We start from the raw sequence: 14,303 nt of genomic DNA, 5'->3' as shown, positions 1-14,303 counted from the left end.
TTAATACAAAACAGAATTGAATGAGTTTTGTAGTAACTAAATTCTCGATACTTCGCAACCACACATAACTCCACAATTGCTTGTGAATACACAGACATAAAACACCGCGCGAAGGATACATAACACGAATTGAGTCGTCTTAGACAGCAAGACTGAAGTGAGAACAGTAAATAATTTCAAACTACCTTACCGGCAAGCTTGCACGCCTTAAAAACCACTCAAAACCATGGGTCTTCATCAAGCACAGTAATTTAATCAGGGCAGTTTGCTGCTTCAAATATAGCTTCAGAACAGGACACGTCTTAATACTTCAAGGCACTGAAACATCACTCTCTCCAATGCTCGGCTACATTAGTAACAAGAAGAAAGAGAATAATGGGTGAGATCTTTTCGAATGAACAAGCACAGGCCAGTATCTACCGTTAAGGCACATGATTGCCTCTAGGCCGATAGCTCACCAAAGGCAAACATTCCGATTTAGTGGTTAAGAAACAGTTTGCGAACGTATCATAATCGATATACATTGACGGAAAAAATGCAAACACCCTCACGGAATTTTGTTCAGTGGCGCTTTCACAATAAATGTGAACTGGTGGTGTGGTGGCCCCCAACTATGTTCCCTCTCACAGTTGAAATGTTTGAAGTTTTCGCTGTTTTCGTTGTCTAGGGGCTGGGATTCGTAGTTGCCACATTACATGCCAAATACTGCTCAGTCTACAGTATGCAATATGAATAGACACATGAATCGAATGGTTGAAGGTTCCTACCACTCGGCAATTGCGAATTTTGAACGTAACATAGACGTTTATAAATGAAAGATTGCAATTAAATAAAATCCGCAGGTACTATCTTAATGAATATAAATGATGAGTACGATAGTAGAAGTACTTTTGAGAATGTCGTATGTTTCTGCAAAACGCTTATTGGTGTCGATGGTCCAGCAATTAAATAAAATATAAGTTGAATAACAGAGGAACACTAGATGCCTACTGCACGTAATTAGTTATGAACAACAACATAGCTCACGAGATATTCACTTCTAAACACATACTACGTCTTCACTGTAGAAGCCATGGAAATCACACAAGAGCACAAGTCGGCACTACGAAATATTTCTACCTTGAGCGACCACGCGCAATGTGCTCCTAGTCTTTCCCGCGACTCTGCGTCCGCCGCGCCGTAGCGTCCAGCACTTACCGTGTCTGTGCGACTCTCCCTCGCGCCACACTGCCCACAACTCACCCTCCATTCGATTCGGTAGTCGCCTCCCTTAGTAACGAGCGCTGTGATTGGCGATAGCGCTTCCGTCATGTCTCCAAGCCAACGCACACTCACAAACATTTTAAAACACATTCGAAATACTGGATTTACATTTAAATAACTTGAAATCAAATAAATATTCCTATGGCTGGACCATAAACACGCTCTAACACACAATATTAAATACATAAGCAAATTAAATAAACATATATGAAAGGGATAGAACAGAAGGTCGGCCAGTAGCATAATGTCCCTGTGCTTTCTAAAATACAGTAAATATTTAACTACTTTCTTCATGAATATTATATATCCGATATAAACAAACACATAGGCGTTCGATACAGTTCCGCACTGTCGCATGATAAACAAAGTAAGAACCTACGGAATATCAGACCAGCTGTGTGGTTGGATTGAAGAGTTTTTAGCAGACAGAACACAGCAAGTTGTTATCAATGGAGAGACGTCTACAGACGTTAAAGTAACCTCTGGCGTGCCACAAGGGAGTGTTATGGGACCATTGCTTTTCACAATATATATAAATGACCTAGCAGATAGTGTCGGAAGTTCCATGCGGCTTTTCGCGGATGATGCTGTAGTATACAGAGAAGTTGCAGCATTAGAAAATTGTAGCGAAATGCAGGAAGATCTGCAGCGGATAGGCACTTGATGCAGGGAGTCGCAACTGACCCTTAACATAGACAAATGTAATGTATTGCGAATACATAGAAAGAAGGATCCTTTATTGTATGATTATATGATAGCGGAACAAACACTGGTAGCAGATTTCTTTTTTTTTTTTTTGGGTCAACAGTCTACTGACTGGTTTGATGCGGCCCGCCACGAATTCCTTTCCTGTGCTAACCTCTTCATCTCAGAGTGGCACTTGCAACCTACGTCCTCAATTATTTGCTTGACGTATTCCAGTCTCTGTCTCCCTCTACAGTTGTTGCCCTTTACAGTTCCCTCTAGTAGTCATTCCCTCATGTCTTAGCAGATGTCCTATCATCCTATCCCTTCTCCTTATCAGTGTTTTCCACATATTCCTTCCCTCTCCGATTCTGCGTAGAACCTCCTCATTCCTTACCTTATCAGTCCACCTAATTTTCAACATTCGTCTATAGCACCACATCTCAAATGCTTCGATTCTCTTCTGTTCCGGTTTTCCCACAGTCCATGTTTCACTACCATACAATGCTGTACTCCAGACGTACATCCTCAGAAATTTCTTCCTCAAATTAAGGCAGGTATTTGATATTAGTAGACTTCTCTTGGCCAGAAATGCCTTTTTTGCCATAGCGAGTCTGCTTTTGATGTCCTCCTTGCTCCGTTCGTCATTGGTTATTTTACTGCCAAGGTAGCAGAATTCCTTAACTTCATTGACTTCTTGACCATCAATCCTGATGTTAAGTTTCTCGCTGTTCTCATTTCTACTACTTCTCATTACCTTCGTCTTTCTCCGATTTACTCTCAAACCGTACTGTGTACTCATTAGACTGTTCATTCCGTTCAAAACATCATTTAATTCTTCTTCACTTTCACTCAGGATAGCAATGACATCAGCGAATCGTATCATTGATATCCTTTCACCTTGTATTTTAATTCCACTCCTGAACCTTTCTTTTATTTCCATCATTGCTTCCTCGATGTACAGATTGAAGAGTATGGGCGAAAGGCTACAGCCTTGTCTTACACCCTTCTTAATACGAGCACTTCGTTCTTGATCGTCCACTCTTATTATTCCCTCTTGGTTGTTGTACAGATTGTATATGACCCCTCTCTCCCTATAGCTTACCCCTACTTTTTTCAGAACCTCGAACAGCTTGCACCATTTTATATTGTCGAACCCTATTTCCTGGTAGACAAAAACTATGTAGGTGCCTCGATTTTTCTTCAGCCTTGCTTCCATTATTAGCCGTAACGTCAGAATTGCCTCTCTCGTGCCTTTACTTTTCCGAAAGCAAAACTGATCGTCACCTAGCGCATTCTCAATTTTCTTTTCCATTCTTCTGTATATTATTCTTGTAAGCAGCTTCCATGCATGAGCTGTTAAGCTGATTGTGCGATAACTGTCGCACTTGTCACCTCTTGCCGTCTTCGGAATTGTGTGGATGATGCTTTTACGAAAGTCAGATGGTATGTCACCAGACTCATATATTCTACATGATGGAATGTAATCTATCCCTTCTGCCTTATTTGACCGTAAGTCCTCCAAAGCTCTTTTAAATTCCGATTCTAATACTGGATCCCCTATCTCTTCTAAATCGACTCGTGATTCTTCTTCTATCACATCAGACAAATCTTCACCCTCATAGAGGCTTTCAATGTATTCTTTTCACCTATCTACTCTCTCCTCTTCATTTCACAGTGGAATTCCCGTTGCACTCTTAATGTTACCACCGTTGCTTTTAATGTCACCAAAGGTTGTTTGACTTTCCTGAATGCTGAGTCTGTCCTTCCGACAATCATGTCTTTTTCGATGTCTTCACATTTTTCCTGCAGCCATTTCGTCTTAGCTTCCCTGCACTTCCTATTTATTTCATTCCTCAGCGACTTGTATTTCTGTATTCCTGAATTTCCCGGAACATGTTTGTACTTCCTCCTTTCATCAATCAACTGAAGTATTTCTTCTGTTACCCATGGTTTCTTCGCAGCTACCTTCTTTGTACCTATGTTTTCCTTCCCAACTTCTGTGATGGCCCTTTTTAGAGATGTCCATTCCTCTTCAACTGTGCTGCCTACTGTGCTATTCCTTATTGCTGTATCTATAACGTTAGAAAACTTCAAACGTATCTCATCATTCCTTAGAACTTCCGTATCCCACTTCTTTGCGTATTGATTCTTCCTGACTAATGTCTTAAATCTCAGCCTACTCTTCATCACTACTATATTGTGATCTGAGTCTATATCTGCTCCTGGGTACGCCTTACAATCCAGTATCTGATTTAGGAATCTCTGTCTGACCATGATGTAATATAATCTTCCCGTATCTCCCGGCCTTTTCCAAGTATACCTCCTCCTCTTGCGATTCTTGAACAGGGTATTCGCTATTGCTAGCTGAAACTTGTTACAGAACTCAATTAGTCTTTCTCCTCTTTCATTCCTTGTCCCAAGGCCATATTCTCCTGTAACCTTTTCTTCTACTCCTTCCCCTACAACTGCATTCCAGTCGCCCATGACTATTAGATTTTCGTCCCCCTTTACATACTGCATTACCCTTTCAATATCCTCATACACTTTCTCTATCTGTTCATCTTCAGCTTGCGACGTCGGCTGGTATACCTGAACTATCGTTGTCGGTGTTGGTCTGCTGTCGATTCTGCTTAGGACAACCCGGTCACTGAACTGTTCACAGTAACACACCCTCTGCCCTACCTTCCTATTCATAACGAATCCTACACCTGTTATACCATTTTCTGCTGCTGTTGATATTACCCGATACTCATCTGACCAGAAATCCTTGTCTTCCTTCCACTTCACTTCACTGACCCCTACTACATCTAGATTGAGCCTTTGCACTTCCCTTTTCAGATTTTCTAGTTTCCCTACCACGTTCAAGCTTCTGACATTACACGCCCCGACTCGTAGAACATTATCCGTTCGTTGATTATACAATCTTTTTCTCATGGTAACCTCCTCCTTGGCAGTCCCCTCCCGGAGATCCGAATGGGGGACTATTTCGGAATCTTTTGCCAATGGAGAGATCATCATGACACTTCTTCTACTACAGGCCACATGTCCTGTGGATACACGTTACGTGTCTTTAATGCAGTGGTTTCCATTGCCTTCTGCATCATCATGTCGTTGATCATTGCTGATTCTTCCGCCTTTAGGGGTAATTTCCCACCCCTAGGACAAGAGAGTGCCCTGAACCTCTATCCGCTCCTCCGCTCTCTTTGACAAGGCCGTTGGCAGAATGAGGCTGACTTCTTATGCTGGAAGTCTTCCGCCGCCAATGCTGATTATTTATCAAAATTTAGGCAGTGGCGGGGATCGAACCTGGGACCGAAGACGTTTTGATTATGAATCAAAGACGCTACCCCTTTTTTTTGTCTCAAGTGCTCTACCATCTTTTTTTTCCTGAACCGCTTTTTTTGTTTTTTTTTCCTTTTTCGACGCTACCCCTTTTTTCTTTTTTTCTTTGTTTTTTTTCTTTTTTCTTTTTTTTCTTTTTTCTTTTTATTTTTTTAATTTTTTTAAAGACGCTACCCTTTTTTAAAATCATAGCGCCTTAACCACTTTTTAAAAAAATATCCCTTAAAAAGCCCCTTAGGAAAATGGAACTAAAAAAACCCCCTAAGTGCCACCGCCACTTTTCATCCTATAACAAAAAATCTGATCCACTTCAGGCGTTGGCTCCTGAGTAAACCCACCCCAGAGAGCTGCCTATATATCAGGGGAAATATGGGAAATCAATGTTAGGGCTATCCTTTGCCACTTTTTTTGGTTTGTTACATGATTACATTTAGGGAACGTGTACAAATGAGAATTCTAGTAACTAAGTGTTACAAGTAAGTGTTACAACAAGAAAGGTGGCATAAAAGAGTAATCCAGAAATAAAAACATAAATCACTGATGTAATTCCAACTAAAAGGTTCTTCAGTAATGTAACTGGTTCCACTTGGAGCCTCGTCATTGTTACCTGATATCTCCAATTGCGCCTTTGAAGGGCATCTGCAACGGAGGCATTCAGCTTGACTAGTGCCTCAAGGAGAACAGCATCCTTGCAGCAGCTTGTCTCTTCCTTCGCTCATGGCTGACAAGGCAGAACGTTCAGCCGTTTGTGTGATGCGGCACAGAACATTAACCGCAGCTCGGCACTCCCCAGCTGAGAGGGGGGAGGGGTGGGATTTAACGAAAACGCTGCGTAAATAATTTGCGAAGAGCGTACGGTATTTCGGTGTGCGTTCGAGGGCATTGTGAGCCTTTTGAAGGAACCACCAGTAATCAAGCTGCTCTTTCTCTCCGTCGCTAAAGATGTAGGCGACGGTAAGTCCTTTGAACCATGTAAGCGCATGATATTTTGCAGCCGGAAAGTAAGTTCCATCGGGACAGAGTAGGGTCTGAGGGTCAATCATGTGTGACCCGGAGGTAACAAGCCAATATCTTCTGTGTTAGTCGCCAAACTCCGGACGATGATGGGCAAGTAAAACGATGTTCATCAGTATCCAAAAGGTGACAATCTGGGCAATAAGGGGAGTCTGCCAGTCCAATAGTGTGAAGTCGGTGTAGTGTGGCATATTTTTTGTTGGCGATCTGATACCACTTCGAACGCACCGTGGAAGACAGAAAGTTGTGGTGTATCGTTTTCCACACTCTTGGCCAGTGAACCGTAGGGTACTTATTTTCCACCACGTTATGGGGAACAGCACGCAGAAGGTTGGTATAAAAATCTTTCGCCTTTGGTGGACGCGTGGCGGAGAGGTTCGAGCTGACATAGCTGTAATCAAGAATGAAGGTCGACACATGGGAGAGCTGTGGTGCGACGTGCGCAACCGACACCGGCGGGACGTTAGACACTGCATCAGAACCTGTAGTAAACGACTCGTGAGAGAGGTATATTGACTTTTCCATCGTTTCCTCATGTTGCTCATGTAAAGGCTAGCTGCTCTCACCCTGACGTTGACCAATCCCAGCCCTCCTTTGTTCACTGGGAGGGTAAGAGTGTCGTATCGTACTTTAAAGATATGACCTGCGGATACGTAGTAACTGAAGGCCGCCTGAAGCCGGCGACCTATCTGCATCGGTAGTGAGAGGACTTGTGCCACGTGGTTGAGTTTTGATGCCATGTAGAGGTTCAGGTATTCAACACGTTGTAGCTGATTCAAGTCCTGGAGCAGGTTCTGTTGCACCATTGCGCTTATGGTCTGTAATAACAGTCGGTAGTTTGCTGCAGCTGTTTTACGTACATCTTTCTTGAACGTGATTCCCAAATATCGCAGATCAGAAACTGGTGGGAGGGGAGCGAGGGCTTCCGGTCCGAGACCACGCCCAATATCCAACGCCGCCGACTTGTTGATGTTCAGAAGACTGCCTGCGGCCTGTCCGTAACGCTCAATCCAGGTTAGTACGCTTTGAACTTCGTCATTGGAACGAACCAGCAGTAGCAGGTCGTCAGCGTATGTCCCATAGCGAAAGGTGACGTCCCGCAGCGTGATGCCAGATAGACGGTGGTGAAGGCCCCCTAGGAGTGGCTCGAGGGCGATGGCATAAAGGTAGGTAGAAAGGGGACAACCCTGTCGTAGAGACCTCTTAATGGGTACTGGTCCTACCGTCCTTCCATTGACCTGGACGTGTGAGCTGGCTGCGGTCCAAAGACGCCGTAGGGTGTCGATGAGGCCCGGGGGAAATCCCATACAGCCCGTCACTCGTAGGAGGAAGTTGTGGTGCACTCCATCAAAGGCGCGGTTGAAATCTACGGAGACGATCGCCGCTCTCAGACGGCACGCAGAAGCGATCGCTATTAAGTCCCTGCAGTCACCGGTGGCCATGTGTATGTTGGCTTCTCCCCCATGCGACGTCTGTTCTGGAGCGAGGATCATCGGCAAAGTCGTCTTAATACGGCTCGCCATAATCCTGGTGAAAATCTTGTAATCGGCGTTCAGCATTGTAACCCCTAGACCACGGGCTACTTCTGTAAAATATCTGGGAGTATGTGTGTGGAACGATTTGAAGTGGAATGATCATATAAAATTAATTGTTGCTAAGGCGGGTACCAGGTTGAGATTCATTGGGAGAGTCCTTAGAAAATGTAGTCCATCAACAAAGGAGGTGGCTTACAAAACACTCGTTCGACCTATACTTGAGTATTGCTCATCAGTGTTGGATCCGTACCAGATCGGGTTGACAGAGGAGATAGAGACGATCCAAAGAACAGCGACGCGTTTCGTCGCAGGGTTATTTGGTAACCGTGATAGCGTTACGGAGATGTTTAGCAAACTCAAGTGGCAGACTCTGCAAGAGAGGCGTTCTGCATCGCGGTGTAACTTGCTCGCCAGGTTTCGAGAGGGTGCGTTTCTGGATGAGGTATCGAATGTATTGCTTACCCCTACTTATACCTCCCGAGGAGACCACGAATGTAAAATTGAAGAGATTCGAGCGCACACAGAGGCTTTCCGGCTGTCGTTCTTCCCGCGAACCATACGAGACTGGAACGGGAAAGGTAGGTAATGACAGTGGCACGTAAAGTGCGTTCCGCCACACACCGTTGGGTGGCTTGCGGAGTATAAATGATGTAGATTTAGATGTAGAAATAGATAGATGAATAAATATATTTATAAGCATGCTGCTACCGTTTTTTCGTGTAACTGTGGAGTACTTAAGGTCTGACGCGATCGATAGTAATCGACCACTTTGACCTCCAATAACTTATGTACTCTTCAAGTTACATGGCTGTAATTTATATCAATTTAGGTTTACACTAACAGCTTTCTAAAGACACGTCTATCGACAAAATCGGATGAACCGTTGATTTTGGAAATTCGTTGCTGTGTGTTACTTGCGTAATTTACCGTCAGATACTAAACTTTAAACTAATAAAGATATTGAAAATCTGATTACACCATCACAATCGTAGTGCAAATAATGGTAATGTACAGGGTGATCAAAAAGTCAGTGTAAATTTGAAAACTTAATATGGCTCTGAGCACTATGCGACTTAACTTCTAAGGTCATCAGTCGCCTAGAACTTAGAACTACTTAAACCTAACTAACCTAAGGACATCACACACATCCATGCCCGAGGCAGGATTCGAACCTGCGACCGTAGGGGTCGCTTGGTTCCAGATGTAGCGCCTAGAACCGCTCGGCTACTCCGGACAGCGAAAACTGAATAAACCACAGAATAATGTAGACAGAGAGGTAAAAATTGACACACATGCTTGGAATGACATGGGGTTTTATTAGAACAAAAAAAAAAAGATTTCACAAAATGTCCGAGAGATGGCGCTTGACTGCTACAGTGACGGGTGAGAGGTACGCCGATATGTTACAGAATCGTATCATCCCCAGCCTGGCTGATAAACATCTGCTGGAACGTACGATGTTTATGCAGGATGGCGCTCCACCCCTTATTGCTAGACGCGTGAAAGACCTCTTGCGCGCGTCGTTTGGTGATGATCGTGTGCTCAGCCGCCACTTTCGTCATGATTGGCCGCCAGGTCCCCAGACCTCAGTCCGTGTGATTATTGGCTTTGGGGTTACCTGAAGTCACAATCGTGATCGACCGACATCTCTAGGGATGCTGAAAGACAACATCCGACGCCAATGCCTCAGCATAACTCCGGACATGCGTTACAGTGCTGTTCACAACATTATTCCTCGACTACAGCTATTGTTGAGGATTGATGATGGACATATTGAGCATTTCCTGTAAAGAACATAATCTTTGCTTTGTCTTACTTTGTTACGCTAATTATTGCTATTCTGATCAGATGAAGCGCCATCTGTCGGAGATTTTAGAACTTTTGTATTTTTTTGGTTCTAATAAAACCCCATGTCATTCCAAGCATGTGTGTCAATTTGTACTTCTCTATCTACACTATTCCGTGATTTATTCAGTTTTCAAATTTATACTGACTTTTTGATCACCCGGTACATGTTTCTGTTTCAGGTATCATGATTCATCTGGCTACTATTAATTTCTATATGAACTGTGAAATGTCTGCCATTAAGGTTTCACAAAGTCTGCACCTTTGGCGCTCTCGGCATACAAATCTTGTTCATCGACACAAAGCACCGTCCTCGTCACAGCGTCAACATGGAATTCCCGGCCACGCTCTCGGTCTGGACCCCTCTTGTCCCGGCAAGCGTCTGGCACCACGTGGTCAGACTGCCGAGCGGCCCGTTTGGCCACGCCAACTCAGAACTTATAATATTTTCAGGGCTCCACAACTCGCCCATGAACTCAAACAGTGCATACTGAGGAGCTGCCCTGTTAGTGATTCATTTGTCATGGTCATCGGCCATCAGATGACAGTCAAGAGGTCTGTCTGTCCGCCCTATGTTTTGAATCTGCACGCAGTTAGTATGATGAGTTGAGATATGATCAGTGTTTACCATGCTCCACTCACGTGTACATAGCCCTGTTCAACAGCTTCAACCATTTGAAAGGGTTCGCGTTGTGGGCTTGAGGAAAGCTGGATGGGCCGGCCGCGGTGGTCTAGCGGTTCTAGGCGCTTCAGTCCGGAACCGCGCGACTGCTACGGTCGCAGGTTCGAATCCTGCCTCGGGCATGTATGTGTGTGGCGTCCTTAGGTTAGTTAGGTTTAAGTAGCTCTAAGTTCTAGGGGACTGATGACCACAGCTGTTAAGTCCCATAGTGCTCAGAGGCATTTGAACCAAAGCCGGATGGATGTATCGACAGCCTGTTGAACATGTTGAGCACAACATGATGGTGGTATGTCGCTGTTATCAACTGTCCAATGTAGAACATCTTCACATATGTAGACCAGATTCTGGACGTCTGCGTAGTACAGAGGAACGTCTAAATCTACATTTACATCTACATGGCTGCTCTGCAAATCGAATTTAAGTGCCTGGCAGAGGGTTCACCTCATCACCTTCACAATTCTCTATTGTTCCACTCTCGTATAGCGCGCGGGAAGAACGAACACCTACATCTTTCCGTATTAGCTCTGATTCCCTCTGTAGGTCGGTGTCAAAAAAATATTTTCGCATTCGGAGGAGAAAGTTGGTGACTGGAATTTCGTGAGAAGACTTCGCCTTTGTTTTAGTGATGTGCACCCCAAATTCTCTACCATTTCAGTGACACTCTCTCCCGTATTTCGCGATAATACAAAACGTGCTGCCTTTCTTTGCACTTTTTCGATGTACTCTGTCAGACCCATCTGGTAAGGATCCCACATCGCGCAGCAGTATTCTAAAAGAGGACGGACGAGCGTAGTGTAAGCAGTCTCTTTAGTAGGTCTGTTATATTTTCTAAGTGTTCAGCCTATAAAACGCAGTCTTTGGTTAGCCTTCCCCACGACATTTACTGTATGTTCATTCCAATTTAAGTTGTTCGTAATTGTAGTTCTTAGGTATTTAGTTGAATTTACGGCCTTTAGATTTTACTGTTTTATAGTGTAACCAAAGTTCAACGAATTCATTTTAGAAATGGCTCTAATTAATATGGGACTTAACATCTGAGGTCAAGAGGCCCCAAGGCTTAGAACTACTTAAACCTAACTAGCCTAACGACATCACACACATCCATGCCCGAGGCAGGATTCGATCCTACGACCGTAGCAGCAGCGCGGTTCCGTACGGAAGCGCCTAGAACCACTTGGCCACACCGGCGGCTTTCATTCTAGAGCTCATGCGGATAAGCCCACACTTTTCATTACTTAGGGTCAATTTCCAATTTTCGCACCAGATATCTTTTCTAAATCGTTTTACAATTTGTTTTGATCTTCTAATGACTTTATTAGTCCACTTTTCGAGGACATGCCCGAAAGAACAGTACCATCTTCATATATACACTTCTGGAAATTGAAATAAGAACACCGTGAATTCATTGTCCCAGGAAGGGGAAACTTTATTGACGCATTCCTGGCGTCAGATACATCACATGATCACACTGACAGAACCACAGGCACATAGACACAGGCAACAGAGCATGCACAATGTCGGCACTAGTACAGTTTATATCCACCTTTCGCAGCAATTCAGGCTGCTATTCTCCCATGGAGACTATCGTAGAGACGCTGGATGTAGTCCTGTGGAACGGCTTGCATGCCATTTCCACCTGGCGCCTCAGATGGACCAGCGTTTGTGCTGGACGTGCAGACCGCGTGAGACGACGCTTCATCCAGTCCCAAACATGCTCAATGGGGGACAGATCCGGAGATCTTGCTGGCCAGGGTAGTTGACTTACACCTTCTAGAGCACGTTGGGTAGCACGGGATACATACGGACGTGCATTGTCCTGTTGGAACAGCAAGTTCCCTTGCCGGTCTAGGAATGGTAGAACGATGGGTTCGATGACGGTTTGGATGTACCGTGCACTATTCAGTGTCCCCTCGACGATCACCAGAGGTGTACGGCCAGTGTATGAGATCGCTCCCCACACCATGATGCCGGGTGTTGGCCCTGTGTGCCTCGGTCGTATGCAGTCCTGATTGTGGCGCTCACCTGCACGGCGCCAAACACGCATACGACCATCATTGGCACCAAGGCAGAAGCGACTCTCATCGCTGAAGACGACACGTCTCCATTCGTCCCTCCATTCACGCCTGTCGCGACACCACTGGAGGCGGGCTGCACGATGTTGGGGCGTGAGCGGAAGACGGCCTAACGGTGTGCGGGACCGTAGCCCAGCTTCATGGAGACGGTTGCGAATGGTCCTCGCCGATACCCCAGGGGCAACAGTGTCCCTAATTTGCTGGGAAGTGGCGGTGCGGTCCCCTACGGCACTGTGTAGGATCCTACGGTCTTGGCGTGCATCCGTGCGTCGCTGCGGTCCGGTCCCAGGTCGACGGGCACGTGCACCTTCTGCCGACCACTGGCGACAACATCGATGTACTGTGGAGACCTCACGCCCCACGTGTTGAGCAATTCGGCGGTACGTCCTCCCGGCCTCCCGCGTGCCCACTATACGCCCTCGCTCAAAGTCCGTCAACTGCACCTACGGTTCACGTCCACGCTGTCGCGGCATGCTACCAGTGTTAAAGACTGCGATGGAGCTCCGTATGCCACGGCAAACTGGGTGACACTGACGGTGGCGGTGCACAAATGCTGCGCAGCTAGCGCCATTCGACGGCCAACACCTCGGTTCCTGGTGTGTCCGCTGTTCCGTGCGTGTGATCATTGCTTGTACAGCCCTCTCGCAGTGTCCGGAGCAAGTATGGTGGGTCTGACACACCGGTGTCAATGTGTTCTTTTTCCATTTCCAGGATTGTATAATAATATGTAATAATAGCGCAGGTGCAAAATTTTGTCATCCGTATAATAGTCTCATTTCTTGATCATGGTTAACATTTAGACAGTAGTGTACGATTGTCTAGTTGTTGGAAATCCTGAAGATACTGATGACGCAGTAACAAGATGCGACCATATCTATCACAGAAGATAAGGCACTGCCTCTAACAATACTCGTCTCTGTCCGCAGGATGTGAAGCGCCTAGCCAATGACACGCCGCCTAATGTCCAGTTCTACCGCGTACCGGAGGACGGTTTCGCTCACTCTGACTTCCTCACCGGCAAAAACGCTCCCACGCTAGTCTACCCTCTCGTCCTGGCTGCCTTTGCCGGTGAAGACATCGGCGCCACTAAAGACGTAGACGTAGACACGGGTTCGACCAGAAGGACGTCGATGCGACTGCCGACGCCGACCCAGCGTTCACGGCCGGAGGGGAGGAAGGAAAAGAAAACGCAGACGGCGAAGAAGACAGTTCCTAAAATCGGCAGCTCGCTGCGACGCAGGTCGGGCTGACACCAAGGCTTGTAGAGGAGCCATAGAGCCTAGTCTTTGAGACAGCCATAAATATTTTAGCATACCGAATGTAAAAATGTTACACGTTGTAAATACTATAAGCAGCAGTACATGTTCTATTTCCCTCTTCTCCTCTCCTTTCCTCTATGACATAAGCTGACCAGGAAAAATTGTAGTTGCCAGTTTAAAAGAGGAGACGGCTATCTTGGGAGCACTGTAGATATTATGGAACTGGTATCAGGCTGCTATGTGACACTCCTCCGCTGACGTAAGTAACGGCAATGAAGTGGTAAGCATGTACCATTAAATTTTATACATTCAGTGCTGTAAAACTGGTGAACACGATGGCGTGACAGAACAGAAGACATGAGCTTTCTTGTGTGCATGTGACCACCACTTTCTTCCTTTTTCTTTCTTTTGCTTATGCCTTGTTCCCACAGTGACGCAGGATCGGCATGGTTAATCGGATTTGGCAAGGTTAATTTAAGGGCTTCCTGCCACCATCCCGTACCCCCCAGGATGGAATTAGTGTACCCCAACTGTCTGCGTCTATAGTAATCCATGGAACAGTGTGAATGTGTTCAGATGTCTGCGAGCCGTGTAACTGAGGCGG

General features: G+C 45.6%; 1 protein-coding gene across 1 annotated transcript in view; it reads left to right on the top strand.

The window, feature by feature from the left end:
* Positions 1–14,053, top strand: part of LOC126282076 (lipase 3-like) — a 135,537-nt gene extending 121,484 nt beyond the window's left edge. The window contains exon 8 of the mRNA XM_049981531.1: positions 13,367–14,053. Coding sequence (XP_049837488.1) covers positions 13,367–13,690 — 324 coding nt within the window. The 3' untranslated portion in view covers positions 13,691–14,053. The remainder of the gene's footprint in view (positions 1–13,366) is intronic.
* The last annotated feature ends 250 nt before the right edge of the window (positions 14,054–14,303 follow it).

The sequence above is a fragment of the Schistocerca gregaria genome, chromosome 7, assembly GCF_023897955.1.
Source record: "Schistocerca gregaria isolate iqSchGreg1 chromosome 7, iqSchGreg1.2, whole genome shotgun sequence".
NCBI classification, from domain to species: domain Eukaryota; kingdom Metazoa; phylum Arthropoda; class Insecta; order Orthoptera; family Acrididae; genus Schistocerca; species Schistocerca gregaria.
Note: the sequence above shows the minus strand (reverse complement) of the source record. Positions and strands in the feature narration are given on the sequence as shown.